The following is an 18,246-nucleotide window of genomic DNA, read 5'->3' on the forward strand; positions in this document are numbered from 1 at the left end:
AGGTTTAAGGAAGTGACGCTGACACGTGGGGTCTCACTTAATAAATAAATAGATGCGCACAAGTGCAACACCTGCAAACTACACTTGAAGTTCATACATGTTTTACTCCTACATGAACAGCATAGATCTCCGTCATTAAAATAACAATCAGGTATGTAGTTTCTAATATGAAAGCATTAGATTCACTAAGACATGTTCAAAATAAAAATGCATGCATTCACGTTTTTTTGTTTTCTAATTTAGCCTAAGTAATAATAATAATAATAATAATAATAATAATAATAATAATAATAATAATTCATTTCAATGCAAGAAGTCATACTGCCAGTCCTTTAGTGGGGTCAATAGTGTTTGAGGGCTACTGTAAAACTGAAAAAAACAAGTCATAACCCATTATATCTGAAATAAGAGCAAACCTCAAAATAGTCACATTAATGCTGTAGTATCTAATAATGTTACGCACATTTTTGTATGTGGTTGAAACTCTTAAATGTTGGGCATTTTATGTATTCAAAGCAAAAGTCTGTTTCTGTTTTTGTAGATATAAGCAATAAGTGGTAACTAGATTTTAATTATTTGATTTGAGTTAAAAGTAATTTTACATTTAAGTGAAATATGTAATTTTATAACAGAAAGCCATGTCAACACAGACAGAAACAAGGCACTTACAGCAGGCTGATCTTGCAGACATCAATAAATTACGTATGTCAGCCAGTTGTTCATCCTCATTTTAAACAAATAACCTAGAGTTAAACTGATGTAAGTTTGTATGTCCAGTCATCTAAACTATAGATGAAAAAATATTTTACATCTGAAAAGTAACTTTCATACCTCAAAATCATTTTTTTGTTGAAAACATCTGTGGACGTGAACTGATTAACTGTAATCACTATAACTATAGGAGAAATTGAGCGTGTTACAATTATCACCTGTTACAATTGCCCCCTGTGTCCCCTACTTGGCCCTAAGGTTTCTGTGTCAGTTTGTAGTATTTTTGATTAAACACAACTTTATTTGCAATATGCACTGTGTGAGCATAATATAAAACTAAAATAATAAAGATCATATCCAGATTCAGACACAGGACCCTCTGCAGGAGATAATAATGCAAGACCCAACTTTATTACATGCGCTTAATATTCCTTCAACAACTACACAGTTAATCAAATGACCAAAACCCACTGACCTGCAGTGAAGCTGAAGATTTTGGGACAACTTGCATCCATTTTATGTTTAAGAGAGTAAACTCTATTGCTGGTATTATAATGTCTGAATTATTGTATATTTGTTGATTCTCTTTTTCTGAGACAGTAAGTTATTATCGTCACATCTCAAGGAAACATGATTGTTTATGTCCAGCAGATGGAGCTGTTTTTAAACGTTGCTCTCTGTTCCTCCGTGTCTGCTGTTCAGGTTCTCAATGTTCTCTCCCATTCTATCCCCAAACAAGTCACTGAACTGGATGAGAGAGGTTGTAGGTACTCTAATCAGAGGGTAGTTTAATATTAAAATGAAAGAAATTGATGTATACTTTATCTCCTTTTTAGTAAAGGAGATTTTCCTCATCTTTGAAGAATCGGTCAGCAGTTTCAGTTGCACGCTCACTTCAGATGACCTCTGGATGACTTCATCACATCCCCCCTGATACTTTTTAAAAAAAGCAAACACATTTACTTTTTGCTGCAGCACATAATTGTCAGCCGAGTGTTTAAAAAATAAGATAAGAATGAAGTAAAGAGGACGTTTTAGCTGAATTTATCTCACCAACAGGACACAGATAAAAGTGGGAAAAGAGACACATTTAGGAATGACTGGTGTTACTGAAAGCAAGAAACACAGTGTGCATAATTTCCTGTTTATGTGTGTCTGAAGCATTTCACTGGTGCGCTCTTCTGGAAAGTCTGGCATGAACCTGATAAAAGGCATCGTGGCACTGTTGACAAAAGGTCAGAAACACCAACAACAGCGCATGAATATCCACTCCACACTTCATGGGAATCTGGCCAGTATGTAGTTGTCGATAATATCTTGCTGCTCTAGACCAAACTGTTGGACAGATGAATGAACAGACGGAGCAACGGAGCTATTCTTAGGCCAATCTGCTGTAAAGGAAAAAAAATGAAACTTTTATTATTTTTAACCACAGCAGTAAAGAAAGACATCTAAACCAGTTAACCTTTTGTCAGGAGAATAAATCAAGTCATTTATAACGATAAAGGATTCTGCAGTGTGTACAACACACAATACATATATCAAATAACTGACAAAATACCAAAACACGAAGGAGATTTACATACTGTACATGTTCTTTTATTTCAAACATACCACAAGGAGTTTTTAATTGATAATGAAACAGACTCAATCAAATATGGATACCTCTATATGAACTGCATAATGAAATGAGACCATCAGTGAGAAGTTTGGCACTTTTCATGGATGTGGATGTCCAGTCAGTGTTGATGGTAAATGTAGTCAGTCGAAGCAATAAATTCAGTGTGTGCTGTACTGACCAAGAAGGCTGAGTTCTCCATTCATTCATTCATTCTTCATTGTATGCAAGCCTCTGATGCCCTGTTGTCCTGTATCAACACCCTACCCTATTGCTATTACTTTGTTGGCCAAAACATAGTGTTAAGTGACAAAATACTGATCAAGCTGCCCCCTGGCTACTCAAAGGTGGAAACTAAAAATCCAAGCTAGACATCACTGGATGCAGGAAGAACAACAGAACTCAGCATTCTGGGTCAATATGGCACACACTGAGGAATTTATTACTTAAACTGCCAAAATTACTACAACACTAATTGGACATCCACATAAAAAGTGCTGAATTTTCTCTTTAATGCCAGCCAGTGGGTCAGGATCCCCTTGAAATCAGGTGAAATGATTTTTCAGATTGGATGAGCCTGTTCACATTTCCTAGGTAAAGTTATGTTAGCCAGATAAAAAGAAGCAGGAGGAGACTTTTGTTTAATAATAATTTTACTTTTGATGTTATATTTTATAATTGACGATGGTGGAAACATTACAGCTTTGTCCACAGTGGCCTCCAGAATCAACACAATATGAAAATTCCTTTAGTAGCTTCATATAAATTGTACTTAAAATAATTTAGTCTGTTGCAGGATGAATATAAATAAAAAATAAATAAGTAAATTAATTAATTAATGGAGCAGGACCAGTGGTGGAATGTAACTAAGATGTACTCAAGTAGTGTTTTTATGTACATATTTGTGGTACTTGTACTTTGAGTGTTTCCATTTTGACCACTTCATACGTCTACACCACTACAATAAAGAGAGAAATACTGTATTATTTAGTCCACTACAATTGTCTGACAGCTTTAGTTACTCTTCAGATTGCAGTTCCTGTCATTCCTGTCCAGAGAAAACCATGTATCTCCAAATGTATTGAGTGAATGTATTGAATGTTTATGATAAACTGAAGGATGAAGTGTTTCCTTTATGGGCGGAGAAGAGTCCACTTCTTTTAAAGCAAAGTAAACTATTTAAAAACCCTCTTGGATTTGCTGAAAAATATCAGGAAGATGAAAATAGAGCTTTTTTTCCTGACACCATGAAAAGTTGACTTTTTAGAGATTTGTGGTTCAAACAGATGTTGAACTTATAGAATATGATACATTGCTGTACATTAACTACACGACAGTAAATAAAACAGTTAAAACTCACATCGACATATACATTAAAGGCCCAGTGTGTGTGATTTAGTGCATGCTAGTAGCATCTAGTGTTGAGCTTGCAGATTGCTAACACCTCTCATCAGGAGGGTGACCGGATCCCAACAAACCAAATGTAGGGCAAAGGGTGTGTTTGTGTGAGACAATGTTACAAATACTGAGAGGTAGTCTAAAATTTCAATATTATTTTTTGTCTGACTCTGCCCTAGCTCATAGGCTTAACATCTCTATGCTTCACCCTCTGGCCGATTCAGTATCACACAATAGACTGTGCAGGTTACAGGTTACCACAGTCTGCTGACCTGTATTACTGGGAGTGCTGCACAGTGTGGTATTTCAGATGCTGTTACCTTATCTGTCTGGCAGTTATCTCTTCCAGTTCCACGGCATTCTCATCCCATCGGCACATTTCTCTTTTGAGCTATATTTTTTGTGTGGTTCACACACACTGTGTTGCTTCAGGTCGTATTACCCCCAATCCAAACTAAAGTGGGACACCTGGTCATCCTAGCCAACACCACCTTTGAAATAATTCACACAAACACAACCAACTGCTGATGCTGATCACGTCTGTAGATTGTAACTAAAGTTTGTCCACTTTAAAGACCACACTTGAATATAAATAATTCACATAAACTGAGCTGACCTACCTTCTAATAATTTCTAATTCTTTTGGCTCGTGGTACATGTAAGAAGCACAAACTGCATCAAAACAGAGAGCTACTCCGCTCAGAAATGTCTACAACTGTAGAAACATGGCGGTGCAACATGGCGTGCTCCATGGAAGAGGACCCACTCCTCCTGTAGACAAAAATGGCTCAAAACGTACTTTAATACTTATGAATATTATACTCCATTTTTGCCATATTCTGCAAATAAATCCCAGTAAATCTTACACAGTGGGCCTTCAATGCAACTTTAATATTGACCAAAATTTGCATAAATATATATTATTTTTAATCATGATGTTTACTTTTACTTTTGAGACTTTATGTAATTTTTTTTTTAAACGCACTTTTACTTGTGGAGTATTTTCACAGTGTGACATTAAAGCATTTATTTAATTTCCCTGAAATTAAATAATGGAAATAATTTCAGACACCTAATACGTCCATGACAAACAGACTTAAAACAAAAGAAACGTTATATTGAGGTCATAACGAGACGATACCCTCCTCCTCCACCTCCTCTTCCTCCTCCTCCTCCTCCCTCTCTGTCTCTAATTGGTCAGCCTCTGACAGGATTACACGAGTTTCTTCAATTGAACACACTGAAGTTAAACGCTCGGACTTCCTGTCGCGGACTCTGGTGCTTCTGATTGAAAGAAAAAGCAGAAGAAAAAAAGAAAAGTAACCACAGTTAGTGTTCAAGGACTGTATGTGAAGTGACAGTAGATCAGATGTGTGTAAATGATCACGGGGTTATCAGTTTTGTGTGCTGCTGCTCCCTGCAGCCTCCTGCAGCACTAATGACTAATGTGGCTTTTCAACACGCCCGCGTTTCACTGAGGCTGTCCGTCAATTTACTTTAGTTTAGACCGAAAGTCGTCATGATGAGTCGGATTTTCTGGGATACAATTTTTCTCATAAGCGGTGAGTACATCATTTTGCAAGAAAATAAGCATTTATTTGTGTTGATGTCTCATTCTGACTTTTCATTTTGGGTTCAACATTGACATAAATGTAGTGATTAATAAATAAAATTAACAGAATGAATGAGAGATAGGATTCCTCAGTATTGACCCATATTGATTCTAGTATTTAATATTCATTCATTGGATTACTTTATGACTTGCAGTGAGAATGAGTACAATACGAAATTCCATTAATCCATTAATTTTGAGCCAGACTGATGTATTTGTTTGTTGATATTATTACCCCAATTTAAAATCTGTCTGTATCAGTGTATTTTTTACAGAACATAATGCAAATTCTTTTTATTTTTTAATTTTTATATTTTTTTTGTTTTTATACACAGCAGTTTAAGTATATTTGATTATATTTCTTAATAGAAGTTGTTCTATTACTTTACATACTTTCCTTTGACTCTTAACTGAGGATATTTTATTTATCCTCTCTGGTGTCACTGACATTTGACATTTCGCTGATATTTAAACTGAAGTCAAAATGTTATTTTGATGGATGTCTTTGTTACGTATTTATGATGAGGAATACAGTGGGGAAAAGTACTGTACTTTATATGTTTTCTATCCTCACACAGACCTGCTGTATTTATGGTGCTCTGGTCTCATCATTTTAGGTTAAATGTTCAGATAAATTTAGCGATTGATGATTAACAGAGAATAAATATGAGATATGTTTCCTCCATATTGATTCTGCCATTAAATATTAACTGGATTACTTTATGAGAATGTGAGAATCAATACAAAACTCCTGTCTAAATTTTAACTGTTTTATCTCTGACACTTTATTGAGCTCACTGCTCTTAATGGTATTTTGTATATCCTTGATGGTGTCACTTATTCTTACAATTTAAACAGAAGTGAGTGTGTTATTTTCAGTGATATCTGTGTTTTACATATTTGTGGTAAGAAAATTGATTAAAATGACCGTATTTCTGATATTTCTGTCAATTTGTTTACTAAAAACAACCTCTCTGTGTTTACAAGCTGTTTTTCTAGTCTCTGGTTGTGATTGCGTGTCTTCACATAGACATGCTGTATTTATAGTGCATTGGTCTCATCCTTTTAGTGCATGCTTGACCCTGTTACTATTGTTGGGTACTAGTTACTCAATGAAGCATCGATATCACATTGAAGACCAAGTCACGTGATCATAGCTGGTGTACAGGGGCAGATGGCTGGGACTAAGGTTCAGAACATATTTAAATAGTTGAATATGTGATGCCTGTTTTTCTATTTTGGGGGGAAAAATCACAATACAGTAATTTATATTTTTTATATTCCTATAGGTACTTTTAGTATGTCTGTGGTACTCAATGGTGAGTTTACAGTGAACTTTTTGGTATTTTTGTTATTAGGGAGTTGCTGTTATTTCTATATTTATTCCACATCAGGACTGTATTGTATGTAATAGAGATTCATTTTCCTCTCTGCAGGTTCCCTCTTTACGATTGGAGCTGGGCCGAGCAATTCAACAATCATTGAAGCGAGCATTTCCATTGATGCAAACTCCACTGCTGCTCCAAACACAACAACCAGCAGCTCTACAACAACCAGCAGCACAAGCACAACCACCACAACCATTGCAACGACTACAACTAACCTCCCTCCAGTTAAAAGTAAGTCTCAACACAGTCGTGTCATGTGAAAATGCACGTCATCTGAAGAGAAGAATAACTATATTTCATATGTCTACGCATTTAATATGCTCTCAAGACTGTGATCCTTGCTTCCACAGCAGGTGTTCTAAGATCTGATATTCTGATCTGATATTCCTGAAGTATTTGCTGTTATTTCTATATTTTTTCCACATGAAAACTGTATCGTATGTTAGCAGTGGTTTGTTTTCCTCTCTACAGGTTCCCTCTTTACATCAGGAACAGGGCCGAGCAATTCAACAATTATTGAAACCAACATTCCCATTGGTACAAACTCCACTGCCGCTCCAAACGCCTCAGCGAGCAGCTCTGCAGCAACGACCACAACTAGAGGAACTACTACAACGACTAACATCCCTCCAGTTAAAAGTAAGTTTAAAGCTGGTGAAGGCTGTTTATTTTTGGTGTTATTGGGCAAAAGTTTCATAAAGTTTCCATGACTTCAAATGCAATGTTTAAGTGTTTTCATTACGCTTTATGTCACCTCTACACTACTGTCTGGCCCAACAATGACAAAGAAGTCTTTTTGTAGGTATTCTCGGATATTGTAATTGTATTTCATAGTTTGTCCTTTTGTGGAAAATGATTTGAAGCTTTTAATGACTCATTCTGCACTTATGAGGCATAGTGTTACCAGATTTATTTCCAATTAAACTTTCTCGCTTATGACACAGTGGAGCATGGGAGGAGAATACATCCACTCACCAAAGCAGACTGGAGTGTTACTGGGAGCCTCAACGTACAAAGACACAACTTTATAACTATATTCACTGACAACTCTCTGTGATTTAATTAAAGTTACCTGTTAGCTGCCATTAGCAGGCATCAGAACTGGGCTCATATTCTTAAAAGCTTGACGCTATCTACTGAACCATAATCTTGTAATCCAGAATGCTGTCAACAGAGGACGATGCACAACAACCTTTAGAATATGACACGCCCACTTTGGCTTCCAAGTAAAACCTGCTATTTTTTTTTGTTAAAACTGGAAACCAACTTTTCGGGTTCCAAACCAGTTTCGTTTTTGTGTAAATGTGCATAACACTTCAAAACTAGGTGCTTGAACTGGAATGGGGCTGGTTTCATGTTGATGGTAAAGGCCTACCAGTGAACAGGCCTCTGAGACCAACGGGGAATGCAGTTCTGAGGTTTGAGCTAAGTGTTAACTGCCATTAACTCAGTTAGCCATGATTCAACCACAGAGTGATGGTCGCCAAGCCTGACAAGAAAACCACCTCCCTACTGTAGTCTTTTCCCTGTCGTCAAACTGGCCTCTGTTGGTCTCAGAGGCTGTGCTGGTCCCAGTCTGGCTGTGTTAACTGGGAGCTCTCAGTCCGAGGAGAGTCAGCTAATACGACCCGTCCTACCCCCGAGACTGTCTTAACTGTGTGGCTGGGGCGACGTAATGTACTGGCACTTTTGCCTGCTGTAAAAGACAATCAGTGTCTGCGACAAGTCCCACCCAAAGCCTGTTTTACGGGAAACGCATAACAAATGAACACTGCACTAGCTGTTTCATGAGAACTTTAAGCATAATGTATTTCAAGTGGTCTGAGAGAAAACTAGCCCATCCTCTTTGCTCTGTTTTCAGACTTTAGAAAATGTAACTCATGATGGGAGACTTTGGCCAATCACAGGTTGGTAAGATGGTTTATTGTTGAGTCACATTCCCAAAACGTCAATATTTCACAGACTGGGAATGAGACTCAACAATGAACCTTCTTAAAGCCACTAATCGCCTTAGTAATTTGATGACTTGGGAATGAGACTCAGCAATCAACCATCTTTCTCAAGAATCTGTTACTCTACCTTAAAGTACAGTCAGCCTATATCCAGATGAAGGTTCAGGCTCATTGCTGGGACATTTACAGTGAAAATTTATTGTATTCTCAGATAAAAGTGGCCAGTTGTCCTCATTGTGAGTCCTTGATCCACTCTCACTGCAGTGTTGCTTCCACAACACTGTAAAGCTTCCAGTCGAGCTGCAGTGCATCAACACATGCAGACAGTGTGGCGCTCATTGATAATTGATCCTCTTAGTGTGAGTGAGGGCAGCAACTTGGGTGAACTAAAGATTATGAGCAACATATATGAGCAGTGTAGTCATTCCTTTTCATAACAAGCTGCACCTACTGTATAGTATTGAATTATTATCTGAAAAACACCTTCCATGGCCTAAAGGCTGATTTCTGTCTCAATGTTTCTCTCGTTCAACTGCCAAAATCACATGGTAAGAGAGCAGGCTTGGTAGGCAGATGCCTCAGGGACAACAGAGGGCTTTCACAGAGTCTGAAAGAAGGAGACAATACATGTAGGCTGCAATCCAAAAGCCCATTTACCGTTGGAATGGAGTGTGTGACGAAGGCTGTAATGCAGCTATCTGTCTGGACGTTCATCCTCCTTCCCACCCTGAATTCCACACTGTGCATCTGTTTTGGCTGCTTGGGAAACACTGCTGTTTGTTTGACTTAGTTATGTAGGAATTTGTCTGACTGTACAGCTTATGCGTAAGAAATGTGCCATTTTGTCTGGACATTCATTTAATTTAATTAGATATTTTTGTCTGGAATGAAAACTGAGATGGTTCTTGCAGGGATGTGCTTCTTTCCTAGAGTCCTAGTGTGGGTTGATGGACAGACAGTTTTGTTTGCTAGCGTCTCACTGGGACTTTTCTTGACTCTAATTGTCCCTCCCAGGTACAGTGAGAGATGTAAGCCACTGCAAATCCACACGCAACCGGTAACAAAAGGCTTCGGTCTTCCGTTGGTGGCGTGGGTGTCAGCTTTAGGATTTAGTACATGCTGTTGTTTCAGGTCTCTGCAGGCTTAGGGTATTTTTAGATTTATGATATTCACCTGTGTCATGGTGTTTATTCTGACTAAATGCACTTATATTTGATATTGTAATTGAGGGTAGGGGATGTTTGTTTCAAGTAGACAGAGGTGTGGAATGAAACTTGCGTGATTTGGACTCACAAATTTGATGACTTCAGACTTGAACTGACAAAGTCAAAGAAGACACAACAACTTCCGACTTTATTCGACATTTAAAGTTGCACAAAGTCGAGGCTGATAGTTATGTTAGCTGAACGGCTAAGTAACTTTGTAAATCAGTGAGGCTGAAAACTCACTGTTACATTATGACTTAGGACTTGGGATTGACTTGGGCACAAAGACTTGAGACCTGCTTTTGGCTAGGAAACAGTACCTTGATCCCATCTCTGCAGGTAACCCACCTACTGTAAATATCAGTCGATGCGTCCTTGTACCCTGCTGGCCACCCAACTAACATAATTCGATTTGCACTGGTTTCAATGGGAAATATTAGTGATTTATGATCTGAGCCCAGGGAAAGCAAAAGCAGTATCCTGTCTCAGTGTCAACAATGTCTTGTCTTACAACCCCACAGAGTTTGTGGCGGCAGCTGTTCGGTCTCATTTTGACGACTGTCCAGATTCCCACCGCCATTTCTGCTTCCATGGCACGTGTCGCTTCCTGATATTGGAGGAGACACCTGCATGTGTGTAAGTTTAACCATCTTAAATATAAAATGCAAACATCATGTTCAGTTGACTGTTGTTCACTTGTTCACATGACAGCTGATAAAAAATGGACCAATAATTTTGGAATTGGTACAGTAAATTGTCTCAGTTGCCAGCCTACACACCCATCGAAGCACACCTGCTGAAGGTGTTTTAACACGTTAGTTCTGGTCTGAGCTGACATCTTAAAACGCCAAAGTCACACAATAACACAGACTAACTAAGTGAGGCAGTGGTAGACCAGCAACTGTGTTCTGTGAGGTAAAATTACTGATTTTGTCAAAGGAGTCTGGTAATTTTGAGGAGAGCGATATAATGTCTGTTTCTGATTAAATAAAAAGGGTCTTACTCCTTAACAAACAGGTCAGTCTCTGTGAAGAGCCTTTCTTCAATGTTGTCAGAGACTTAAAGAGCCTGTCAGTGGCAAAAACAAGCACTTTTAGTGGACTTACTTTGACGGGTGCTTTTGCCCCCTAAGGATTACGATGCAGCCAATTCTAAGACATGTTGTACCTATCAGTCATTTAGACCCTAATATATGCAAAAATAGAATTACCAACACTATGATTACCCTTTCACTCTATGAAACAACTCTGTTTACATTTTAAATTGCTTTGGTCATTCTGGTGTTTTAGTAATTTAAAGCACTTTGGCCTTCACTGTGGACTGGAATTAGCTGAACAGTGAGATCTAGAATATGCATCATTTTAGAGCAACATATTGCCATCCTTCAGAAGAGACATTAATGAAATATTAATACCTAAAGCTATTATGTGCTGTAACAAGTGCAAGAAGGCTAAAAAAATGGGAGGACTGTGGTCTCTGCAGTAGCCACAGATGAGAGAGAACAAATTAACATGGAAACCATCTTTTCACAATCAAGTCTTCAGTCTAATGAGATGAATCTAAGCAGTGACAGATTTATTTCATCAATTAATTTAATGCACATCTAGACACTAACAGTTACTTTGCAGTGTCTCTGACTGAAATTGTCTGTCTTGATTTTTTTCACTGCTAGAAGAACTGAACTTCTCAGATACATGACATCAACATGATTACACTGATGTTAGAAAGAATATAAAAATATGTTATATGAACAACCACTACACGTTTTGGGACTGAACTACTTATAAAATCCATTAACTGCTGTTTTTACCTTAAGTCTCATGCATGCATACCTGATGAGATTTTCCGTCCTTGTTGCAGGTGTCATCCGGGCTTTGTTGGGATGAGGTGTGAGCATGCAGACCTGCTGGCTGTAGTGGCGACTAATCACAGACAGCAGACTGTCGCCACAGTGCTGGTGTTGTGTGTGATCGGTTGTGTCCTCATCATGGTGTTGTGTACACTGTTGCAGTAAGTAATCTTCATTGCATATCTTATATTTCATGATGTTGTTTTCTCTTTTTTCATCTAAGGAATGAAGTGATGAACTTGACGTCAGAAGAATTTTTTACAACTAGTGTCTTTTCTGGTGCAGTTGCTGGTGGAGGCAGGACTGTCACAGGCGGAGACTCGCACATCACTACATCACAGAAAAGCATGGACCATCCTGCTATCCTTCTGAGAGTGGTACGTTACTTATTTCATGCATCAAAAACATTATTAAAGGTCACATTTCTATTTATTTATCAGCGGTTGAGGATGTAAATGACAGATAAATACATTTGAGAGCAGTGGGAGGAGTGTATAATGTACTGTAGATGTCCAGTAAACTCTACATGCTATACATTAGCTATATTAAAGGGAAACTTCACCAATTTTGGACGTGAAGATCAGCTCACTTGTGTTGATGTGATCTTGATTATCTATTTTGGCAGAAAGTCTGTTACAAACTGGGAATGTCCAGTTTGACAGACTTGGGCATTTATCAGACACAAAGGGTTGGATTGTGGGAAATGTAGGATCTAGTGCATCTTTGAGTGTGACTTATACTCTGGGCTACAAGTCTTGTCCTCTCCTGCTTTAATTTGGGCAACTTCTTTTGATCTGTCTCTCACAAAGTCATAAACCTATAGGAGGACAATGCTAATGCTGCCCTTCAAAGAGTATAGAACCCTTCTTTTGCAGGTCAATCATGCGATAGAGATGGGATCTCTTTGTCACTTTTCATATTTTTGAATGTCAGTGGTTGTAGATGAAAATAATATTTAACACATTAAATGATAAGACTTGGATTATTCTGTTTCTCTGGTATATCCTGTAAAAAACAAAGGCAAAATAAGCTAGTCCGTTTCTCAATACTTTCTGACCTCCCTGCTCTCAGTCTCAGCACAAGCTTTTTGTTCCTACTGAAGATATATTTTCATTTTCATTTTTCAAAAGTAGTTTCACTGTGCCAGCACTGGAGAAAGGTCTTAATGGGCTTAACCCATGATAAAAAAAACCTCTCTGCCTTATATTTATTTCTTTGAACCAGTTAGGCTTGTTTGTATTTCTTTGAATTAATCAGGCTTGATTGTATTTGTTTAAACCAATCACAATCGTCTTGGGTGGCACAAAGCCCAGAATGCAGTGATGGTGCTCCTGCAAAATAGGTTAGGATTAGGGTAATTTTTCATTTTCAGTGTATAGGTTGCTACCTCAGAGATGGTTGATGTTGTTTCACATAGCAACAGGACTTTAAACATGGTCACTCATAGCAGGAGGGGAGGATAATGCCAACTGAAATAGTTGGCCAGTGGCAGTCTTATTCCAACAGCCTGCTTCCTGTGAGTCTGATTATTGCAAACGTAACTCAGACAGGAAATGGTAAACAGTACATGTGTTGGGGACAATTTTTAGCTGTGGATTAATCCACATTGGGTGGACTAGTGAGTGTTTCCAGCAGCGTGTGTCCTTGGTAAAGAAGGAACATGTTACCCAGTCTAACAGTGACATTCTTAGTGGAATCAATTAATAATTTTGGCTTTTGGTGTTTTAATGGGATTTGTTGAACTCAATTAAAATATAAAATATTGTCAGCTTTCCATTTAAAAGTAGGGTTGTTCCGATACTGATACAGTATTGAAATGGCTCTGATAAAACTTAAAATGGTCTCTGCATCATCCTGTGTGTAGCAGTGCCCCATACACCAGTTTTTTTTTTAACTTGAGCCAGTCCATGCAACAATGATAGCAATTATATCACATCCACCCATGCCAGGTATTATCCAATATGAAAAGTTCAGGTATCACACTTGGTATCGGGAAGGAAAAATGGCACCGAAACATCTCCACTTGAAAGATTTTGTCATCCTTGCAGGGAAAAAAAATGCTTATGTTTATTATTTCCCTTTCAGTGGTTTGAGAAGACATCTCGCTGGAAGACGAGTTGTCTGCATCACAGTGTGTTTACTTTTTCTCATCTTGTCCGGCCCACAAAACCTCAGGATTGCATCCAAAGTGGTTTTCACATGTTCTGATCAAGCAGACCTGGCCAGAGGCACAGAAGCATTATCTTCAAGGTAGGCCTGCTGGATGTGGGAGGTTAAATGCTCCATGACATTTTTTTTTCCACTGACTGAGACGTTTGACCTGCCGCACCGCAGGAAAGTGTTTACTTCGCTCTTTGATTTTGTGGAAATACTCACAGAACTGTTTGAAGCTCTGAGGATGAAGCTGCTGCCAAATCTTCCATGAGAGGAGCTCCGTGTGTCCTGATTACTGTTTATGGCTGCCCTAGAGGACATGAGAAATGATCTACAAGGCCATTAATCATCCAGCGTGGATGTTGAATAGGAACAATGCTTATTTTGGGTTGCGGAACAACAACAATTCATTTACTCAAGTCAGAAGACCCCAATTCCTATTTTTGTCTTTTTAATAACTTTGCACACTTTTCATCAGAAGTCTACAAGCACAGAGGACATTTTTAAGAAATGATGGTGGGGGAAAACTGATGCTCTAAAGACGTTTTAGTGTCTGTTTTTAAAGAATGAACTCACTTCACCTGACAAGAGTAGGAATTGTTAAATGGACTGACTGCTAATGGATTAAAAACCCCTTCGGCTTCAACCTGTAATTATATACGAAGCTTGCAATTAAGGGGTCAGTTCGCCCCCAAACGCATAAATAAATATTTTTCCTCTGTAGTGCTACTCATCCATCTAGATTGTTTTAGTTTCAAAGTTTCTGAGATACTGGCCGTAGAAATACCTGCCCTCTCTTGAATATAATGGAAGTAGATGGCACTCTGCTCTTTCCAGAAATCACGACTTGGTTACTCAAGATTATCAACAGAACTTGTTGTGAGCAGTTTCATGTACGAACTATTTTCTTAAGGAGCAGATGCTGCCGCTGCACACTGAGGCTGTGATGACAGACAGGTAGTTCAGTGCCGCCAGAAACTCAGCATGGTGACATCTGAGTGGCAGAGGAAAAAAACTGAGCACCATCACGCCTCTACTGCTGTAGTCGAAAATGCTTCCCGTCTGCCACCTTCCATTTAAATTACTGCAGGTGATGAGTTACCAAGCAGCAGTGTCAAAACTATTATATTAATCATCAAGTCATTTTTTTAACAGAATAACAGCAAATACTTTGATTTCAGCTTTTCAAATGTGAAGATTTTCTGGTTTCTTTAGTCCTTCATGACAGTGAATTGAATATTATTCGATTGTGGACAAAACAAGGTATAAAAAGATGTCTCTTTGTGGCTTTGGGAAATAATGATCAACATTTTTCATAATTTTATGGCTTTTTTTTTTTTTTTTTTTTTTTTTTTTTGTTACAACAGATTAATTAATAATAAACATCATTTTTAGTTTCAGCCCTAGTAAATCTCACCTGGGCTTTAACCTCTTGTCCATAAGTAGATGCACACCTTCCTTCTGTGCAGTCATATAGTTGGCAGATGGTAGAAAGAAAATAGTTTCTACATGAAACTGCTCACAACAAGGTCTGTGGATTATCTTGAGGTCATGATTTCTGGAAAGTGATGTTGCTGTCGAGTTTTTCAAATGTACATTTTGGTGCTTTGAGCACCCCAAGCTGAGTGCTATTTAGTTCCATTATATTGGAGAGAGGGCAGGCATCTCCACGGCCGATAACTACAAAACTCTGCAACTCACATCAAAACTATCTGGATGGAGAAAGAACCCCACAGACCACAGGAAAAAAAAAAACATTTCTGATTTTGCGGTGAATTGTCCCTTTATATTTGTTCTAATATGGTTTTGAGAAAGAAATCATACAGGTGTTTTTTTTCAAATGATTTGACTCCAGTGTTGCTACTGAAGCTGAAATATTAGTCAGTTTTATATTTTATTCCTGAGCTGTACTTGAACTTATTTTCATGCGTCAGAGGTTTTTGATTTGCGAGCTATAACTGTAACCACACATGCACATTATTCCACGGTCCTGTTGTATTGTTGCACTTTTCTGCAAGCTTGCTCACTGTTCATAAAAACACTGCACTTACTGTACAATGTAGTCACTTGGAAAAAGTGTCCACATGACGAAAGATGCCAAATACACTCATTTCTAACTTTGCCTGAATGAGCACTGAAGGGAAGAGGTTTGTACACGTCCACCTAAGCATGCATGCACTTAAATCACAGCTTGTACTTTTAAAGACACTTTTCATTTCTCGACTGGTGTGTTATAGCATTGCCTCTGCTTTGAATTTAAACACTTTTAAACAGAGAAAAGCCTCTGAAGGTTAATTTAAAACAAAATATTTAAGATTTTCTTAATAATGATTGGTGAAGGAATACAAAATTATGATTAGAAACTGACTCCGGTATGAAATGTGTATGTGATTTGTGTGATAAAAGCATAAAAAAAACATGAATGTTATGGTATTTATATGCCAAAAGACTCTGAGGGGATGACTTGCTGTCTTTGTTTACAGTATGTGATGATATTTGCGTTCAGAACATATGTTACTGTTTATTGTTACAGCATTTTATGTGTAAATATCAAAACCACATGGAAATATTCAATGTGTATATTCGGTGTCAATACAGAATCACCTGAAAAGGGTGATTTTCTCATGCATTAACCATTTACTTTGTCTGATTTATGTTGTCATGATTGGAAAACATCTGTTATCTGCATTTGTTTTCCAATGAAATTAATTAAAAATGCAAGTGTGTGTGCATATATTTTTTATTCATGTGCGCATTAATTGCTACTCCGTCTCTGGAGTCTGTTACTCGATTCATCGCGTGACCTTCTTTTCACTTCTGAAGCTCTTTCCTTTTTTTCCCCCTCTCTCTTCAAATACCCCGATTTTCTGTGTCTCCGCTCTTCTATTTTTCTCTTCCACTGAATATTTCAAGACGCAGAAATGCCAACATGAAACCCTGAACCCCGGGCACAATTGAACAAAGAGCTGAACTCTTGAGTGCTTTTATAGCTGAAGGAAATGTTTCAGCCCTCTTCTATATTGCCATTAAGTTTTTTTATTTATTGTGTTTGTGAGTTAAGAGAATGTATAGCCATTCATGTTAAAGCATTCGTCCAGACTGTGCTGCATGCATCCTGTTTTATGTTTTTATTTCCATTGTATGTCATTGGGTTGACGTCTTCCCTCTTTAACGTGCTGCATCTCCTCTCCTCTTCCCTTTCGCTCCCTCTGCATGAGGAGCTTCGTTTTGTTTTGCAATCCCATTATGTCTGCAATTGGATTTCTGTGGAGCCCTTTAGAGCCGTCTGGCTGAGCTACTAAACCAGCTTTGAATTAAGCAGCTCTTGTGGGTGCTTCCCTAAAGATACACAAGACCCTTTAACATACAAAGGAGGGCGAGGGGAGACAAATGAGACTAAGAGAAAACAAGGCAAAAAGAAGGGAAAACAAGACTTAGTTAAAAACTGCGTGTTCATTCACATTTTTAGATGCAAAGTGGAAGGCTGTGTGTTGTCAGCATCAGGGAATTCTCTTGAACTCCATAAATCTGATTTGGACATGTGTCAATCCCTATTCCCCATAAGAGGCTGAAGCTCTGCTTTGAATTGCAATGCCATTCAGGCCTCTTTTTTTTTCTCCCTCTGCTTCCTGTTCTGGCCCTTTTGATCCTCAGCCCAACAATCCCAGTATCTGCCTCTGACCAGATGGTTTGAAATAAGAGTATTTACAAAGGTATTAGGGTTAAGCAACCCTGCCTTGTTCTCCTCACTGCTAAGCACAGAAACAAATCATTAGGAATGATGAAAGCTCAGAGCTTCTGTTTAAAGGGTCAGTTCACCTAAATCACATAAAAAGTAATGTAAATTTCCCCTGGTATGTGATCCTGATGAGTGCAGCTCACACCAACAAACATTTTATACAGCAATAATGCAATGATTTTTACATTTTAAACTAATGATGACTGAAGATTAAAGAGTGTTTACAGAGTTTGACATCCATTCTGTCATTCTTGACTTACCTCAATCCATCTGTCTTAAAGGGACAGTTCAGATTATTTGAAGTGGGGTTGTTTGAGGTACTTTGTGTATTCCCCACAGTAGATGGTGGTTGACGTGCAAGCAGAGAGGATGCACTGCATCAAATTCTATTTTAGCCACCTAAATAAAGGCTCAGTGTATTTTCACTGCTTCACTTTGCCATTGGTCAGGCTTTTCTGACAACATAGTGCTGGTATATAACCAAATATCGCCCAAAATCAACCAAACTTCATTTTACCTCAGAGAATACAAGAGTTGCTGGTCTAACGCTGCCTCAATCATTGACTTCGTATTAGTGAATTCTGGTGAGTCAAATGCCTGCATACATGTTGCGGCATCAC

General features: G+C 38.1%; 1 protein-coding gene across 2 annotated transcripts; it reads left to right on the forward strand.

The window, feature by feature from the left end:
- The first annotated feature begins 5,113 nt into the window (after positions 1–5,113).
- tgfa (transforming growth factor, alpha) lies at positions 5,114–14,523 on the forward strand. 2 transcript variants are annotated; one of them, XM_084735165.1, is made up of 8 exons: positions 5,114–5,289; positions 6,629–6,658; positions 6,776–6,958; positions 7,199–7,366; positions 10,406–10,520; positions 11,745–11,894; positions 12,019–12,110; positions 13,819–14,523. In XM_084735165.1, the coding sequence occupies exons 1-8, from the start codon at positions 5,247–5,249 to the stop codon at positions 13,824–13,826; spliced, it is 789 nt and encodes a 262-aa protein (XP_084591291.1). In that variant the 5' UTR covers positions 5,114–5,246; the 3' UTR covers positions 13,827–14,523. The 2 variants fall into 2 exon arrangements, with proteins under 2 accessions (XP_084591291.1, XP_084591292.1); XM_084735166.1 differs by lacking the exon at positions 6,629–6,658.
- Positions 14,524–18,246: the final 3,723 nt, after the last annotated feature.

The sequence above is a fragment of the Lutjanus erythropterus genome, chromosome 2 (genome assembly GCF_056507025.1).
Source record: "Lutjanus erythropterus isolate fLutEry1 chromosome 2, fLutEry1.hap2, whole genome shotgun sequence".
Classification (NCBI taxonomy): domain Eukaryota; kingdom Metazoa; phylum Chordata; class Actinopteri; order Lutjaniformes; family Lutjanidae; genus Lutjanus; species Lutjanus erythropterus.